The sequence below is a fragment of the Podarcis bocagei genome (assembly GCF_964188305.1).
Source record: "Podarcis bocagei genome assembly, chromosome: 6".
Classification (NCBI taxonomy): Eukaryota; Metazoa; Chordata; class Lepidosauria; order Squamata; family Lacertidae; genus Podarcis; species Podarcis bocagei.
The window spans coordinates 8,877,673-8,897,471 of NC_138130.1; the positions used below are offsets into that span (position 1 = coordinate 8,877,673).

At 40.1% G+C, this 19,799-nt stretch overlaps 1 protein-coding gene across 9 annotated transcripts in view; it reads right to left on the reverse strand.

Annotated features, from left to right (window-relative positions):
- Positions 1 to 19,799, reverse strand: part of DACH1 (dachshund family transcription factor 1) — a 341,051-nt gene that overhangs the window by 161,466 nt on the left and 159,786 nt on the right. For 8 of the 9 annotated variants that reach the window (XM_081198380.1, XM_081198379.1, XM_081198378.1 and 5 more), the window contains exon 3: positions 3,741 to 3,902. The exons of the other annotated variant lie outside the window; for it this stretch is intronic. In XM_081198380.1, the coding sequence (XP_081054506.1) occupies positions 3,741 to 3,902 (162 nt within the window). The remainder of the gene's footprint in view (positions 1 to 3,740; positions 3,903 to 19,799) is intronic. 9 annotated transcript variants of the gene reach the window in all.

Genomic DNA, 19,799 nt, shown 5'->3' on the forward strand with positions numbered 1-19,799 from the left:
AAGGCACCCTTTTCCATGGGGAGGGGCTCCGACTCGGAGGCAAAGAGACTCTGCCTCTGTACCCAACCTCTCCCCTCTGGGAAAGGGTGCCTCACTCGCTGGTGGTGTGCGGAATTGAACTGTCCCTCTTTCTGTGGCTGCAGCAGACAGAGTGACAGTTCAGCTCCGCACTCTGTCACCAGCAAGGCACCCTTTTCCATGGGGAGGGGCTTGGACTTGGAGGCAGAGACATGCTGCTTCTGCATCCGCCCCCTCCCAAAGGGTGACGGTGGAGGGTGGAGCTGAACTGCTCCTCTTGGAGACAGCGCCACAAAGACTGGCTGGCTGCCTCTCTCTGGCTTTGCTCATTGACTTTGTGGGGTGTTTGGCCCCCGCCACCTCCTGGAGTTGGCTCTTATGCAACAAACCCATCATTCCTGTGTTTGCACAACTACTAATCTCTCCACAAGACCATATACAAATACTGCCATCTGAATACTATGCTCAATGGTTCTAATATAGAGATTCAAGGGTAAAAAAACCCACATTGATATGAACATCAAAATCTAACTGTACTGTAAACAGCGCTTCCAAATAACATTTGTACAGCTTATTTTAAACCCTGTCCTGTTTTTTTTTTTGGGGGGGGGGGGTTGTTCAATGCAGGTGCCATTGACACTGTGCAGAATAATGGTTCCTCTAGATCTCTCATTGTTTACTATGACAATGGGTCGTTAAAAGAGTCTCATTGTTAAGCACTGATTGATCTGGTTCTATTATTAGTTTGTATTCTTAGGGCTGCAAGGGGGGTGGGGCAAGCTGTATCATGGTGACAGAAACATCCTCATCCCAGAAGTTCCAAGCAGAAGCAAAAAAAAAAAAGTGCAAGCTGATCCGAGAAGAGTGATGGATGTGGATTAAGCATGCAGTGCGTTTGGGTTTAGATACGTTTGAGGCATGAGAAAGGTGGACTGGGCAGGCTCCAAATCACTTCAACAGTTGACAAAAGGAAGTGTAGTGCAGAGGCAAAGGCCAGGTACTATCAAAAATACTGTTCTGTTCTACATTACAAATGGAAAAATATGTGGAGGCAGAGATGTACAGGTGAAACTCGGAAAATTAGAATATTGTGGAAAAGTTCATTTATTTCAGTAATTCAACTTAAAAGGTGAAACTAATGTATGATATGACCTTGCATGTCATGAGTCTATCTCATATATTAGTTTCACCTTTTAAGTTGACTTACTGAAATAAATGAACTTTTCCACAATATTCTAATTTTCCGAGTTTCACCTGTATAGGAACATGCTTGCAGACTATCGGGTTCTTCCATATGCTGCATTCGTCTCAGACGTGGATTCATGATGCAACGCAGAGGCTGACAATATTTTGGCTGGAAACATTTGTTGTCACCAGGACCCAGCCCACTTTCTCCTCCAGGCGGCAAGATATTCTGATGCTCAGAAGGGCAGCACCATCTCAGGGTGGAAATCCCCGGCTGCTCTTTCGAGCTCTAAGCTTGGAGCTGGGGGAATAGGAGAAATCAACCCCCTCCCCAAAACAGCTCAGAGCCAGTGGGGCAGAGGCCTGATGTGCAATTTGGTCACACAGACCAGAAGGCTGGACGGCCTGGGCTCCCAAGGGGTGTTCTGGGTTCACAACGCCCCTTGAGTGCGGAGGGCACCCCACACATTTCTAACACTCATCTCCAGCTTCATGCTGAAGGGACAAGGTGGAAGCACATCCGATTGTCCCAGCTTGTAGTTCCAGGTTGAGGATCATTTAGCTAACCAGAACCCAGAACCAAAGTGAGGATAAGTGAGATTATGGATCCCTAATCCAATATCATCATTCTTCTCACCTCATCCTGGGGCTATTTAGACCAAGGTTATTAACAAAACTCTGTTCATTGTGCCTCAGACCCAGATTTATAAGGACAAAAATGCATGAAACTTTAAACACCAGTACCAAAGTATCAGCCACACTTACACATGTATATGTGTGTCTGTGTGATAACTAATTCAGAAAAATAAAGGCAAGTCCAGAAATGAAGGAAATTGAGACTTGCAGAAAGCATGCTGGAGTTTTAGTTCCATTCTTAAAATCTCTAAATATTAGGATCGTCAACCAATTCTTTTTGAGCAATTGCCTGCCTTTTAAATGAATTATCACTTAATTAAATGGCCATATTTATGTATTACAAAACCCTCAACATGGATGTCTTTTTGAGATAGGAAAGAAAGTAAAAGAGAGCTTAACATTTAATCAAAATACTATGCACTGCTGGCAAGAAATGGCACCCTCAATAATGCCTTTTATATTTCCTACTAGAATCAAAATAGCCTCAAAAAGTAAGCAAGCCCTAGTAAACCTGTCATTTTGAACAAGTCATTTTACTTTTGTCACGCTACATGTTAAAAAATAGAAGACCTTCTTCATACCTCTCCTTTTCTCAATTGCTTAAAGGCAGCATCTACCCGTTCTCCCCCTTTAAAAAATATATGGCGTGTACTGTGCTTCTTGCAACCAATCCCTGCTCATTTCATTCAGCCAAGAATACTATTCTTGTTTCTTTGCCGCGTGTTTTCCCTGCCCCACCCACCAGCACATACCCTCCTTTGAAACCACTTTTAGTGGTGACCATTAAACTTCTGTGTTCCTATCTATCTTCGCCATTCCCGAAACAGTTTTCCTAAGTGTACCTGTAGCTCCTCAACCCCCCCGGCCCACCCCACCCCCATTTGCTGAAACATTAACAGAAAAAGGAAGGGAAAACTGGCCTCGGAATCTGCTGACATGTGCGCATTTGTTCCTTTTGTTCTTGGGCATGGGTTAAATAATAAATATGTACAGGAAGATTCAGAACAAAAAAGTTGTCAAGTTGTCATCCTTAAGAATAACCTCAAAAATTTGCAGAATACAAAAAGAGGAATATATTAGATTGTCATGTCTGCTTTATGTCTACGCGACCTCTGCCATGTACAATGGTTAACAGCACTAAAACTCCGCTTTCAGTTCACTTACTTACATTTATCTCAGAGAGCAGAAGGGAGCCATTACAATGGAATGACCTTAAAAGCTACCATAATTTTAAGTATATTTTAGCAAAGGAAATTTACGACATGTGTAAACACATCATGTTAACCCTGCATCTTATTAGACAGAGTCGTGCTAATGGTTCCAAATATTTAACATATGGTGGGGGCAGAAGTTATCATTTAGGAATTTATCCATGAAAATTCAATACACAGTGGGTTGGATCCAGACTTAGTCAAGCTTAGGTCCACTCTGGGGATGCCTACATCTGGATCCAACCCAGTATTTCCAAACTTTCTTTAATGTGTTCGTTATTTCTCTTTCAGCACTTGTAATGGAAGACTGAAATACCCACCAGACTGTGCAGCCTAATGCCTGCATTTCATTGGTCCAGTTGAATTCATCAAGACCAAAACAACCTTGCACCAAATATTTCTCTACTTAACTTGGCTGGGATTGGGCTGTTGAGTATTTACTTCCGGTAGGACAGTGGGATACTGTGATATTTTTCTGTTTCATATAACCCTACCTAGATTTTAACAATGAAAAGTCACCATCCAAATGTTTTTCTTTTAAATAATATAATAATGGGTCAGCAAAGAACCACATGCAAAAGTAATATTCTTACAATAGTAGCAAAAACAAATAATGCAAGAATCAGTATTGTTATCTATTATGGTACTGTATTACTTATATAAGAATTCTATTTTAGATCGGAAACTTACCCACACTAGAATTCAGATCCCCATTCTCAGACTCTGCTCCGTGCTGATTATTACTGGCATGATAGTTCGACATAGCTTCTAATTTAATTTTTTTCACCTTCATTGCTTCTGCAATGGCTGCATTGGTGGCAGCTGCTGCTGCAGCAGCTGCAGCTGTCAGACCTAAAAAGAGACAGGAATGGAACTAAATTAACTTCTACCAACTTTCCATTGAAATTGATACTCTTCTCGCATCATCTGCCACCAAAAGGAATTGACTAAGTTACTAAGAAGAAAATTCAGCAATACACAATTTGGTGTGCTACATTTTCTTCCACATTTGTTTACAATACCAAATTCTCAATGAAGGCATGAGTTTTAAAAAGAAGAAGTCAGCTGTCCAAAATGTAACCAAATAAACTTAAAAGTCCAGAAGATTGCAAGCTGGGAATGGTTTTTCTGTCAAGTCCTGTTAGTAAAGCTGTCAAACTTGTGTTTTTATCCACTCAGTGGTGGATGTAAGCTTTGGCTCATTACCTTAAGAGAGTGCATGCTAGTTCTAAACCAAGAAATACAGTAAGAATTCTGATTTTGTTCTCAGGCACGTGACACGTTACGAAAATAAATTTGATTCTGTAACTTGTGCACAAACCAAGTTATTTGCTTGGGCTATACCTGTCTCCAATACCACTTTCTTATTTATGCTTCATTGCAACCTTTAAGTGCACCTTTTTCAATGCGGCCATCCATTCACTAACAGCAGGGTCCCCAATGGAGGTGTTTTTGGTGGTTTTTCCTCATTTGTATCATACTCTTCCTCTAAATCTCTGCCAGTAACAAAAACTAAATTACCACTGTAAGACAGTCTTGTTTTGGCCATCTCTTAATGGCTATAGTAACACAAGTGTGGAGAAATGTCTGTGTTGTGCCTAGGATCCAAAGTGTCTTCTACTCTTTGAGTGGAAAGTTCTTCTGCTGCTAACTAATAAGATTGCCATTTTCTCTTTCCAAATGTAGCCCTTCATATCACACTGAAGCCCACTCTGGAAGCCCCCAACTATTAAGAGCTGATTTTCAGGCACTGCGTGCTGTACGGTGAGGAAGAATTAGAAAGAAAGGCCCTGTACAAACATGTCCTGGAGCCCAAGAACTCCCGCTCTGAGTTAGAGGTGAATGGAAAAGGTCTTCTGTTTGTCACTGAGACTCAAAGATACAGCATGATGCCAGGGGTATGTCCCGGAAAGGGCAACATTTTGGTTGGCCACCAATGCCTCTCATAATGTGTTGAACCCTGTACGTAACATATAGTCAGAGCAGTTTGTAACACAGCCCAGTCCACAACTGTGTTGTACCACAAAGCAAGAGGAGGATGTACTGCTAGCCTATACATCTGGCAAATCCGAGCCAATTCTGAGATCCATAAACCATATGGCCCACTAATCATTTGCCGTCCTGTGACACTAATGCGGCTGGCAGGTGTGGCTTCGATAGTCAGAAGATACGGGACTGCAGCACTTGTAGTGTGGAACTGAAGCGAAGGAACTCTTAACTAGCCCAACCAGTTGCAAAGCTTCTGGATTTGGAATAGAGGAGTTCTATAAAAGCACACCAGCATGGAACAAAAGGCAAGTTGTGGATTGTGCACTAGGTAATCATTACCCCAGTTTTTATTCAAACTCATATTGTGTTTTTCATGTTCTCTAGGTCATTTGGATAAGTGCTGCTTGCCATTAATTAAATTAGATGGAAAAATCAATATATGAGAGCAATTTTAAGATAAGCCCAATAACTACTCTGAATTTTTTAAAAAGTATTTCTTGTTTTCTCCTAGCATTTGTTCCAAAGAATTGTAAACAAGTGTGTAAAAAAGAGAGAGAAAAGTCAGCCTATTACAGTTGCAGGCAGCAGTTATCATTAATATTCCGAAATTGATAAGCTGTTTATGTCTGGCATTCTTCCTGCTGATTATTCAGTGAGACAGGCCACTTTATAAATATCTCATCACTCCAGCGTCACACAAATTTCATCGACAGTGCTCCTGCACAGCTATTAGCAATATGAATCTAACCATTACAAGAGGGAGGAAAAATCGAACATGTGGCATTAATACGCAGTCCTGGTTCCTAACCATCTGATAGGCAGATGGCGTAAAGTGGATTCTCCAGCTGAAATGAAGGGGCACATCATTTAAAACCTTGTTTGCATTCTAACTGATATCAGTGCCATATTGATATACATGATACATCATGGCAGTATTTGAACAATCTAGTTTGTTTCAGTCATAAATGTTTACAGCCTTGTTTTTTATCTTTAGAAGCATGTTCTGAAGCGCGTATTTTTAATTTATGAAATCTATTGTTTACTTCTGTGGAACCAGGAGATTAGCAAGACACAGGAATATGAAATTTCCGCAACCACCACAGAAGGATGAATAAAGTACAGGGCGATGTGCTTTTTTTTCTTTCTTTAATAAAGACCGTTAGTAGAGGAATTAAAAAATTAGCTGAGGTATTTTATGCATTAAATGCATTTATTCATTAAACCTCCCAGCTTTTCCCCCCATGTGACATACTTAGAAGTTTAATGCTTTAACACAGCTATTCATTTAAAGCTCTCACTGTGTACAATTAATCTTGTCCAACAATTTAATTCAAAAAGCAAAACATCAAAAAGTAAAGTTCAATTCAACAATCGTGGTTCTGAAGTAATCTTCCCTACTGCTGACAGTTCCTATAGACTCGTCGGGAAAAGTCTGTTCAAGGTGTCTTGTAAGAGCAAGTGAGCCTGAATTATAACTCAATTCAAAGCTCTTCAAGTCTTAGCAGAAACTCAGCTCTTAACCTCAGCCAGACACTGAAAACCTAAAGAAACACACACTGAATGAGCTCTTCTAACAAATCCCCTTCTTCACCACAGTGCTATCCAGCAGAACAATTTTCTCTTCCCTCACACATCTAGGAAGGCTCAGTGCTGAGATTCTAATTTACCAAGTTTGAAAAGGGATAATGTTCGGTTTTCTTTAATATTTTGTTTTGGCGACTAAAGTTCACTTCCAACAAAAATCTCCAGAAACAAAGATAATGCCTTTCTGAAGAATGCCTCTGTGGGAATGTCTCCTCCCCAATGAATCTCTTTGAAGAAAGTATGTACTTACTTTGAAGTAAGTATGTATTCTATGGTTCTATCCATAGGGCTCAGGGAAAGCCATTCTCAGTGATGATGCCACAGTCTGCAGTTAGCCACCTAGGGAGCCCTGTCAAGCCACATCCTTAATGACGCTGAAGGTGCAGGGTGAAAATTGTGGTGGTGGTAGTGGTTAAATTCCACTGCTACCTTTTGCACTATTTCTGTTGCTTTCACTGTTATAGTCCAGCCCATCTGCTTAAACTGTTCTGATTTACTAGGAACAGGCTGTTTTCTGATAGCTGTCACTAATCTTTAGGATACAGGTGCTTCATTAACATTTCTTGAGTGAAGCAGAGATCGATTTCAAGATATATCTGGCAGGGCAAAAAAACGAGAATTAAATATAAACTGCTAACGGATGCAAAAGAGAGAGGAGGATTTGCCCTGCCAGACTTGAAGTTGTATTACGAGGCATCATGTCTTTGCTGGGTAAGAGATTGGATAAAGCTCAAAAACACGAAATTATTGGACTTAGAGGGATTCGACAATAGGTTCGGGTGGCACGCTTATTTATGGCAGGAGGGTAAAAAAGGTCATCAATCTTTTGGAAATCATATATTCCGGAAATCGCTAATCGAAGTATGGATCAGATATAAAAATATATTAGAAAGGGGGGTACCACATTGGCTATCCCCTTTAGAGATGATGGGAATTAAGCAACTCAATGTGAGAAGTAACTGGGCCACATATGGAGACCTGGTATTCAAAGAAGGGGACAAATGGACAGTTAAACCATATGAACAAGTGAAAGAACATGTACGGAACTGGTTGCACTATTGGCAGATAAGTAATATGTTTAAAAAGGAGGTGAAAGAAAAAGGGTATGAGGAAAAGGATTCGAAGTTCCAAACAGAAATTGTTAATAATGATCGTAAAATCATATCAAAAATGTATAAAATCCTACTAGAATGGCATACGATGGATGAGGAGGTGAAAGAGGTAATGATCCACTGGGCCAGAGATCTAGGGTACAGTATAGAGCTGGAAGAGTGGCAAAAGATATGGAATCAAAATCTGAAATTCACAGCATGCATAACACTAAAAGAAAATGCCATGAAGATGGTATATAGATGGTACTTAACACCGGTTAAATTGGCCAAAATGTATAAGATCTGTAACAAATGCTGGAGGTGTAGAGAGAAAGAGGGCACGTTTATGCATATGTGGTGGGAATGCGAGAAAGTGAAGGGTTTCTGGGGGAAAATATATGATGAAGTAAGGAAAATGCTACAATATAGCTTTGTTAAGAAATCAGAGACCTTTCTACTAGGGATAACCAGAAGGGAAATTAAAAGGAAGGATTTCAAACTTTTCCAATATGCAATAACTGCCGCAAGGACGCTGATAGCTCAAAGGTGGAAACAAGAACAAGTACCGACTCTGGACGAATGGAGAAATAAACTAATTGATTATGCGGAATTAGACAAACTAACGGGGAAAATTAGACTTCAAAGAGACCATAAGTTTTTGGAGGATTGGGGAAAATTTAGAGAGTATTTGAAAACTATATGTGAGGAGAATACAACGCTAGTGTGTTTTAAAGAGGCTTTGTGAAAAGTGAGGAACATCGCAAAAATGTAAATAAGGATATAAAGAAATTACTTAAAGGTGATACTATATATTAAGAAATGTGTAAATAGGAGAATTATTATGGATGACTGTCAGAGGAGTGGAGGGAGGTTCAACAAACTAAAATACGTGATGTGGAAAATGGAAAGATGGAAGTTTTTATAGAAAATGTAATAAAAAATATTTGCAAAAAAACAACAACATTTCTTGAGTGAATGTAACATGTAGTTAGGACAAGTGGACTAAATAAAGAGTGCTTAAAACCGCCTGTGAGATAGCTGGTCACAGAACTAGCGAACATAATATAGCATATTGGAAGTGGAGTAAAGATGATACCAATGAGCAATAGGGGAAGGGGTGGGTGGGGTGTTTTATTTAAAATGAAAATGCAAATCACAAGAACATCCCTACTTTGCAGGGAGGGGTGAACTGTTGGAAAGTGGAGCTTGCTGGTTTCATCTCTTCCGATTATTGTAATTTGCGCATGGTTGAAGCAAAATCGAAAACTTTTCGTCTGAATGCTATAAACTCCCCTGTGCAAAGAAATGAATTTTTCCTGGGGATACCCAGCCAGATGGGCAGGGTTTAAATAATAAGAAGTAGTAGTAGTAGCAGTAGTAGTAGTAGTTACTAAATGTATGGAACTGCTCAATGATTGCCAGATATGAGGAAATCCAGCCTCTTTAAAAGCCCCAAAGCAGCTAAAGAATATCTAGTATTTTTCAACCCTGTTCCTTCGTCAGATGCTTTACCTAATTTTCTGCCCCACCTGCTGCAGCAAGTAGTTTTAATTTTGTCTCGCAGCAGGCAGGGCAGAAGAATGGGCACAGGGCTAAGGGATGGCTAGGCATGAGAATGCCAATTTGGGGGTAGGAGGTGGGATAAAAGCCAATATAACTCACCAAACAATTACTGCAGCAATTGCATCCACTATAACCAGAGTTTTTAAAGGACAAAGTCAGCTCATCAGATTGCTACTTGGTAATTTAGTCATGCTGCATCCAATTGATTTTGATGTCACTTACTTCGAAATAACAGTATTATTTCACAATTCAAATAGAACTGATTCTTTTTTTCTCTTTGAAAAACCCTTCTAGAGACTTCATATTCAACTCAGGATCCATGGAGTCCCTGTGTAATGACGATCTAAATAGGCCATAGAAGACAAAATAATTTTGCTTTCGAAAGCAGATGATGACACATACGTATCTATGTGTGTTTCAGCAGAAAGTTGTATGCAATACAGAAAAAATAAAAAACCCATGCAATTTCAACATGACTAACTTTCTTTGGATCGAAGTTGATAGGTTTAAAATATTTTAAAAACAATTTGCTTTGCTTTCAAATAAATATTAAGATAAATTCACTTTCATGGAAATTAATAACTTATACTTCCATTTTTAGAAGTATGTAAACCTCTTAAAGATTAAGAACATTTTTCTTCCCATAGTCAAATTTGCTTAGGCTGAAATCTTATGCATATTTCCATAGCCCCAAGGAATTCAGTATAAGTAACTTCTGAGTACACCTACATAGGGCTGCATAGTAAAATCTATGACACTCGCAAAGTTGTTGAGCTTTTTGTAGGAAGTCCTCAAAATTGTTGAGCTTCTTTGAGCTGTTTCTACTGCTTTTTCCATCGCACTGCCATACATCCCATTTCCCCAGCACCATTTTTACACCCGAAAACCAGGACATGTCAGGAATTTTCATGACATATGGCAAGCCTAGGATTGCACTGTCGGTATATTTATCCATTTGCATGATTTACTTGACTGTTCTTCATCAAAACAACCTATGGTTGTTTACAGTACATCATGAAACAATAAAAGACAACCATACCATTATAATAACGGATCTCAAACTTTTTCCCATTGACCACTTTAAAATTGCTTATGGTCATGGTGAACCACTTAAGTGTTACTTTTGCCTGTTGTAATGTGGTGTGCTAGATGCTGTATGATTTTTTTATTGCATCTTTATTGCTTCTTTTATTTCTTAGATTGTATATTATTGTTACAATTTGCATTCTCATGGAAAGCAAATCGTCATACAATAAAATACAATATAAGAAATAAAAGAAGCAATAAAAGTGCAATTAGTGTGGACATACCAGACCATGTGAATGAAGCTCATAGAACACAATTTAGGAAGCCCTGCATTACAATCAATAAAACATTAAAATCAAAATTTACATACCATACTAACAGTCCAGCAGCAAGTAAATTAATATAAATAGCCTAGCACAAGCATCAAGCTGTCCCAAAGGCCTGAGTAAATAGATTACTCTTTAGCAAATGATGGCAACTCGGCATCAGTGATGTTCAACTCACTTCCAAGGGCAGAGGGTTCCACAAGCAAAGGACCACCACAAAGAAGGCCCTACCCCGTCAATTACATGAGTTAATCCATTCAATATATACTTTGCAAATCCCATATTTCTCTCTATCCAATATGCTACCCTTAAGGCCTTTCTATTAATTACACCCTATTGATTGTCACAGTGGTTCATGATGAGATGTTCTTACACTGATCTTCTGTTGTAGGGATGCTTATTTGCTGCTCCTGGGTTTCTTTTGTAGCATCCCTGCTTTTTAAAAATCTCACGCTGTAATCTTATGTACACTTTCTTGGTACTAAGGACTATTGGACTCGGTGGGCTTGCTTCTGAATAAAAGCACAGAATTACGGTGCTAGGCTGCAATCCTAAAGGTAATTATGAAGTAAGAAAATAGCACTGGAAATCAATGGCACTCATTTTCACTTTTTTATTTTAAAAAGTCTAAAGGAACATATCCAATTGCTTAAAATAACAAAACACCTACTACATATTTTCAGCAGGATCTTGTTTTCTGATTAGATTCAATGGAGTTTACTAAGTTTACTCAGATTTTAACTACATATAATATACAGAAACCACCAAATAAAAGACTACATTTTCTATGAAGAGTCTGAAATATTGCAGATGTGCGTACAGAATCAAAACAATTCAATTAAGAGTGTAGATTTCTTTTTAACAGTCATCTCTTCAAAAGCAATAGATTTTCAGTCCTCATTCAGTCTGTTGCATTATTCATTTCATGTGCAACCTCAAGCTGGACCATAAATTGTTACTTTATCTAATCAAAGGCGACTTAACTCTACAGAAGGTCAAAGGTTTAATTTTGTGAAGTATTATCTTACGCTATGAGTTTAACCGAAAAATAGAAGAAGAAAAACAGCCAAGAAACTGGTAATAAATGAACCTTTATAGCCTCAGGCATTGGTCTAGTTAATAAAGTTTCATTGAAGGTTTCTTTCAACTGTTACGGACAAGAAGGTTAAAAAAAAAACTTAAATTACAGCCATGTGTGACTTTTAAGACAGGAATTCTTTTTTATCTGAACCTCCCCAGCCTAGGACAAAGAAATTATCTTCAATTTCTTAACCAAAAATGCATGCTTTTAAAAAGATAAAAAAGCACAGATATATCTTTAAAATAAAATAAAAAAAACCAGCAAAGGTCAACTTTTGAAAGAGAGAAATGCTACTTGCTGACAATGAATCTTGTGTACTGATCTTTTCAAGCCACGTTTCCTTAAAATGTGTAGGGATGCATTTACCAATCTGTATGGAGACAAAGAACTGGATCACTTCCAAAAGGGAAGGCTTAGGATGATTCTGTCCATGTTTCCTTAAATTCATTGGGACTTAATTCCAACTAAGTTTGCACAGGGTATCAGGGGAAATGCCATTTTGCCTTCACCAAGTCTTCTTCTGAATAAGCATTTATTTCTGGGATTTGTATGTCACACTGTAATATAAAAGTTCTCTGGCGGCTTACATCCCAGAATAACATGCAAACCTCATCCATGTGCATCAAAACATGTCAGCACCTTGAATTTAGCTTTCAATACGAGGCCTTGTTTAAGGTATAGTAAAAATAATTTAGTCATAAATGTGGATAGTTCCTTGGGGATTATATAACACCTACCAGTAGCAGAACAGCTGTACATATGTGTGAGTCCATAAGCATCTAAAAGACAAACTCCAAAGAATGGTGAACATCATCATGACCCGCTCACTACTGCATGCGCAGAAACATAGTCTCTATCTGGTGCTACAGTTTGTTTGTTTATGTTGATGTCAAGCCTTAATGGACTTTCCTTTTTTGGCACTCTTTCCAGTGTTTCAACTTTTCTTTCTAATGCATGGACAGGCTATTATTATTATTATTATTATTATCCGACAAAACTTAAGGTATCATACATCTAAAAATAAAAACTGCTAAGAACATGGGGAAAATGCTCATTAAAGACCAATTAAACATTGACAGAATTGAAGCTATGTAAAACTATGAACAGTTTTAAAAGAGCTTTGGACAAAGGTGGGGGATCTCCTTCCTTGGAGATTTTGAAACAGGTGGCCATCTGCCAGAGATGCTTTAGCCGTGATTGTTGTATTGCAGGGTGTTGGACTACAAGACCCTTGGGGTCCCTTCCAACTCTACAATTCTATATAAAGGTAAAGGGACCCCTGACCATTTGGTCCAGTCGTGGCCAACTCTGGGGTTGCGGTGCTCGTCTCACTTTACTGGCCAAGGGAGCCGGCGTACAGCTTCTGGGTCATGTGGCCAGCATGACTAAGCCGCTTCTGGCGAATCAGAGCAGCACACGGAAACGCCATTTACCTATTTATCTACTTGCACTTTGACAGGCTTTCAAACTGCTAGGTTGGCAGGAGCTGGGACCGAGCAATGGGAGCTCGCCCCGTCGCAGGGATTTGAACCGCCGACCTTCTGATCGGCAAGTCCTAGGCGCTGTGGTTTAACCCACAGCGCCACCTGCGTCCCTATACAATTCTATATAAAAGTGTATAAAAACCACACCAATAATTACAATAAAAAGAGCACGGCATTCGCCCTTCATTAAAAGCAGTCAGTTCCCCAAATCCTGTTGGAACAAGGAAGTTTTCCCTTTCAACAAAGAGGGAGCCAGTTGAGTTTTCTGGTGAGGGAATTGCACAGGCCACACCGTTCATCACTCTTGTATACCTGCCCTGAATGCCCAACATCCTGTGCCTGTTTTGCTGCAGGCTGGGGGTCTTACCTCTCTGCAGGGTCACCCTCATAGTCTTTCTGGGTCAGGATGTACCTTCCTCCTTGTAGGTCTGTGACAAGGTTACACAGGCATTGTACTCATGTGCAGCTGCCCATGCAATGAAGTGGGTGTTTGGGGCTGGATCAGTCTTCCTGATATTGTGGGCATATATGCGCACAACAGAAATGTTTCAACAACAGAGGTACAACAGATATCACCAATAAGCGTAATTAGACACACACACACACACACACACACACACAAACGCATTTCAGTTATACAATACAGTCAGAAACAGATAAATAACACCAGAACCATTTAACACATCCTCAACCTTTCAATTTAGTCCAATTTTTAGCTACATGGACACAATTAGTTAATTTTAACAATGTGACAATTCAGAATTACTGAAAGGACATGTTCGTGCCTGCGATTGCAAGTAATAGTGCTAAATAATCGTAATCTTTCTATCACCAGGAGCTTTTGTTGTTGCTTTTCCCTTCAGTCCTGCTAATCCACAGCTTAACACAGAATGTGAGGCAATGGTCCTTTGGCTGAATTAATGTCTAAACACCGCTGCGCAAGTGTACTAGCCTGGAAGATGCATAATACTGTTCCTTTCACATCCCCAACCTTGAAAACACAAATGGCTGGTAAGTAAATAAGGTGAAAGGTAAAAGTAAAGGGCCTTCCTGCCGCAGTGGTACCTGTTTATCTACTCGCACTGGCATGCTCCTGAACTGCTAGGCTGGCAGGAACTGGGACAAAGCAATGGGAGCTCACCCCGTCGCGCAGATTCAAACTGCCAACCTTATGATCAGCAAGCCTAAGAGGCTCAGTGGCTACCCATGTCCCTTTCAGTAAGTAAATATATAAAGTGAAAAGGTCTACTCACCTAGATAAAAAATATGCCAGTGCTTAACTTTCCAATGTCAACCCCACGGTCTAGAATAACTCTGCAAAACGGGAGCTTTTCATTTACCGCAACTGACCCAACCCAAGTTCCCTAGAACATGCGTACAGATGCCGGACAATCTCATAAAACGAAAACAAAATAACAAGAAGCAGTGCAGACTTAGAAATGACTAGAAGCTGGGGTTGCCAACTCTCAAAATAAAATGCACTAGTATCTTGGCTGGGCCTGGAGCAGAGTTCAGGGCAGTGTAGCAGTGATGCTAGAATAGTGCACAGTGTTTTCAAGCTAATCTGCAAAGGTGGTGGCCGCCCAACTAAAAGTTGCCCATTAGCCTAAGATGTGGCACTTCAGTAAGTTTTTAATGTCTCAAAGGCAATGAGATCTGACAGGCCTTTAAGAATCGTGCTTGTAAGGAAACTGAAATAGAGCACATGCCTTTATTTTAGGGATTGAGACTGAACAGGGATATGGTAGGTGTAGGATTTTTCATTTAAAAATCAAAAGCAAGTGGAAATTGTCTTATTTGAAGATACAGAAACTCTTTTACCATATCAATCAATCCATATGCCACAGAGTAACCAACATAAGGTCTGAGAAGGTAAGAAGATCTGAACCTTCTAGTTCCTGAGAAACTTTCATTAAAAATGGAGAATAAATTCAGTTTAAATGAAGTAAATACCTTCTCCTTACATAGTTTTGAGGGCACCATTATGGATGAAGGCACACCTACTCCATCAATTTTCACTCCACTCCATTTCAGACTGCCTGTTTTCATTCCTCAGTGGCAAGAATTCAATAGTTTTATACAGTAGGTAACTATGGTTAGAAACCATTTTAAAGATATAGTAGTAGTAATAATAATAATAATAATAATAATAATAATAATAATAATAATAATATATTTATACCCGCCCATCTGGTTTCCCCAGCCACTCTGGGCAGCTTCCAACAAAATATTAAAATACAATAGTCCATCAAACATTAAAAGCTTCCCTAAGCAGGGAGATACCCAAGAGTAAGGTCCACTGAACTCAAAGAGGCTTGCCTCTGTACAGACATGCACAAGAATGCATTATAAATATATTAATTATGGGTGTCATTCAAAGACGTTTACGCAAACGCACAACAGATTTGTGCTCATGCAGTGGGACTTTCCCTTCTTCTCCTCCCCCTGTAGTTCCCCAGGCCGCTAAAATCCGCTGCAGGGGAAAGGAGACCCAACATTGATACTTACCCCATATAATAACTGTGTACACCAAAGGAACAAATACTAGCATTTTTCCACCTCAAAGTGAGACTTTATCCTAGACTGATAGCATTGCTATAATTATTGTGAGGTATAAAAAATAACCACAATGAACACTGAACAAATACAGTGTGGGGTTTTTTTTATCCAAGAACAGTCCTCAGCACTTGATGCGATCTTCCTACCCACTAATGAAATCTATTTGCCTATTTTCTCTACTGAAATTAGAATCATCGTGCCCTGCCTAGTTTACTCCAACTTTGTAGAGTAACACTTGACATACCTTTTTTTTTAATCTTGGAAAACCTATGGTGATTATAGACCCACAGGAAAATATATTACACAGATGGCTTCCTATTCAGTAAATCATCCTTTTCTGGAGAGGAAATTAACCTTGGATATGTGCTGATGCATTCTACAATTCACATTTTCCTCTTTGCAGCATTGATAAGGCACAATTGATTTTTTTTTAAAGGAATGTTACATTTAACATTGCAAGAGAGAACACTGATGGCCTAAAGAAAGGATGTACATCTAACCAAACAAATGAAAACGCCTGTTAAAGGACAGCTAAAGATCAGGCATCGTTTGTAAAGAGAGCTAAGAGGTACACCTTCTTTCTCATATAAGTTTATAGCATTAGCCGTCTGAATTATGGTTTGCATTGCTTCCTATTACTTTTCAGCGTAACTGAAGATAAACCAAAGAGTAATAGCTTGAGGGGGGGGAGGGCCTTATTTATACTAAACTCAAAGCTTTGGGAAGACTGTGTGTGGTCAGACATGGAGGGGGGGGGAGTGTTGGGACTTTGGAAATGACCTAAAGCTTCTTCTTCTAGAAAACCAGTAGTGAGATATGTCAGTGAAAATGACTGTTATTTTTAAGAACTGTGGTAGAAGGATCCCTTCTAAGAATCACAGGCTAAAATATTCACTTCCTCCTCCCAGTCTGTGCTTGTAAATATCCAGACCCAGATGCAAAATCATAGAATATACCGTATTTTTTGCACCATAACACTCACTTTTTTCCTCCTAGAAAGTAAGGGGAAATGTCTGTGGGTGTTATGGAGCGAATGCCTGTGGGTGGCGGGGGGGATCTGCTGCAGTCGTGAGCAGAGGATCCATGGTTCCCCTTCCTTCCCTCCTCCGTGGTTACAAAGCATGGATCCACATGGATCCTCAGGATTTTTGCATTGGGCTACTCCAAACTCACTGTCAGATCACATGTCTGTGGCCACAGCATGAACCACAAAAATCATATATCCACTATTTCGTTTAGAATATTTTTTTTCTTGTTTTCCTCCTCTAAAAACTACGTGCGTGTTATGGTCTGGTGCGTGTTATAGAGCGAAAAATACGGTATATTTTATTGCAGCATTTGGTTTCTTGATGGATAATATCAGCAATTGTTTTGGCAGCTTCAAAGCTGCCTCTAGGTAAGATACATGGTTAAGCAAGCAATGGTTTGCTATACAGCTTGCTATGTGGCTTATGGATTTTATAAGGTATCAGAGACTGCATTTATATCACATCCTAGAACTTTCCCATACCAGTTCTGCCCCTAGGGCAAAATCATGGTGAGCTTCCATGGTCCCATGTTTTGGAAGACCTCACATAGTCACTCACAAACACACACAGAGTTTAATATGGTTTTGCCACTGCTAACATGGCACTGGCACTCTCTCCCTTCCTCTGGGCTACCTCACCCAGAATGCCTTGCTCTCATGAGGACAGGTCAAAGGGAAAGGCGAGTGGCAAAACAATTTAAAACCATGAAGAGGGTGAGGAGAAAGACAAGGAAGAGGAGTTAAGGTGAAAGCAGGAGTAGTATTCTGGAAAGCCCTGGGACCAATTGGGCAGGTGTGTAACTAGTGCAATTTCTACCGGGCCCCATTCGCTCCCACGAACAGCCCAGCCACATACCAGTATGAAACTATTGTGGAGTTTTGCACTAGAGTGACGATGCTATTCCCCCAGTGCTGGGTATGTGTGCGTTAGGATGTAGTGTGAATTCTGTTAGTCAGGACACCAGCCTCCTCTGGCAGGATGGTGCACTGCTGGAAGGGGGAGACTCTGCTATAGTGGAGGGTTAATGCTCTGTCCAAGCAGATACAGCCTGTGGTAGTAAAGGTAAAGGGACCCCTGACCATTAGGTCCAGTCGTGGCCGACTCTGGGGTTGCGGCGCTCATCTCGCTTTATTGGCCAAGGGAGCCGGCGTACAGCTTCCGGGTCATGTGGCCAGCATGCCTAAGCCGCTTCTGGCGAACCAGAGCAGTACACAGAAACACCATTTACCTTCCCGCCAGAGCGGGACCTATTTATCTACTTGCACTATGTGCTTTTGAACTGCTAGGTTGGCAGGAGCTGGGACAGAGCAACGGGAGCTCACCCTGCCGTGGGGATTCGAACCGCCGACCTTCTGATCGGCAAGTCCTAGGCTCTGTGGTTTAACCCACAGCGTCACCCACGTCCCTTGCAGCCTGTGGTAACCAGCAAAAAAAAGCAGAGGGTGTTTGGTGATCACTGTACCAACCTGAAAACATTACAGGGGGAAAGAGAGAGTGAGACAGAGAAAGAGAGAGAGAGAGAGAGAGAGAGAGAGAGAGAGAGAGAGAGAGAGAGAGAGAGACCCACAACTGCCCCTCCTTCCACCCTGGCCAACAGGGCTGCAGATGTGGTGGGGAATCCAAGATTGCTTTGCAAGTTACTCAAGAAAAACCAAAGTTATTTCTCTGTGATTAAATGATATGTTTTGTTTTTATCTGCCTTTTTTCCCTGCTGTGCATTGATTATCCAATTTGTTCCCTGTGTTATAACAACTCATAATTGGGAGTAAGAAAAGCTGAAGCATGATAAACACACTGAATTAAAGTGTCATTTAGGGAAGGGAGAGAGTTGGAACAAGTGAACATAGCATCTTAAAGCAGATTTTTTTTTTAGATAAAATGAGAATATTGCTAACTTTCCATCCTTGTCCCAGTAGCCATAATTTCTGTGGCTCTAGTTTCTCAGGTTTTACACCTCCCCTCACATTTCATCCTTCTTATCTTGGAATAGATAAAAAGTTAAACAGAGTCACTGAATTCCTGGGTTCTTACAAGAATTTGCAAACTGCTATGGAATAATACTGTTCAAATGCTAAATATTTTTAAAAATAGGCTGCCATTGTGTGACTACAACTGTATTCATGCGCGAGACTTTAAAAGTAATTCCCACACATATAAGATAGAGCTGATTCTGCTGATACAAGGGTGTGAAAGCTCCAGACCTCAGGTCATTTTAGCCAAGTCACGCCCATTTATGACATCAGGCATGGGGCAGGTAAAAAAACCTGGCTAAACTGAAAGAGGTCTAACTTGATGTCAACTCTCTAGATCAGTCTTGCCCAACCTGGTGCCCCCTAGATGTTTGGAACTAAAACTACCATGCCAGTGATCTGGGATGGAAGCATTCAAAAAAGATGGTGGGCACCATGTTGGAGAATACCTGTTTGATGACATTTGTCCTCATAGTTTTGTTCAAGTTGACATATAGTTGGGCAGGCACTGGTTAAGAGCCAAGGAATTTCACATGTAATTATCAATGCTTCAAAATGTTGTTCACTGTTGCACATTCGGAACAAGAGCTCCTACCCCAACTAAAATGTAATCCGGTGGTGAGGTATCTGTTGTTCTCCAGATGTGGCTGGACCACAACTTCCATAATCCCTGATCGTTGTTCATGCTAGCTAGAGATGAGGAAAATTGCGGTCTGGTCCAACAACACCTGGACATCCACAGACTACCTGCTGTAATCAATGGGCTTTGGCAGAGGAAACTAATAATGCAATCTGCTTTCTGATGGTTTATCCTAGAAACCTGAGTAAAAATAAAATAAAATGTTTATTTTTACTCAGATGCCAAAGTGTCTTGAGGCAATTAAGACCAAAGAAATTTCATACATATGGAGTTCCTTAACTTTTTGAACTGAAGTTCTTGGTAGCAAACTAAATATTTTACCCACCTTAAATCCTGAAGGCAATTCAAAAGTTGGAGATGTCTCTTAATATGCATTCAACATTTGATTTTGGACATTACATACAAGTG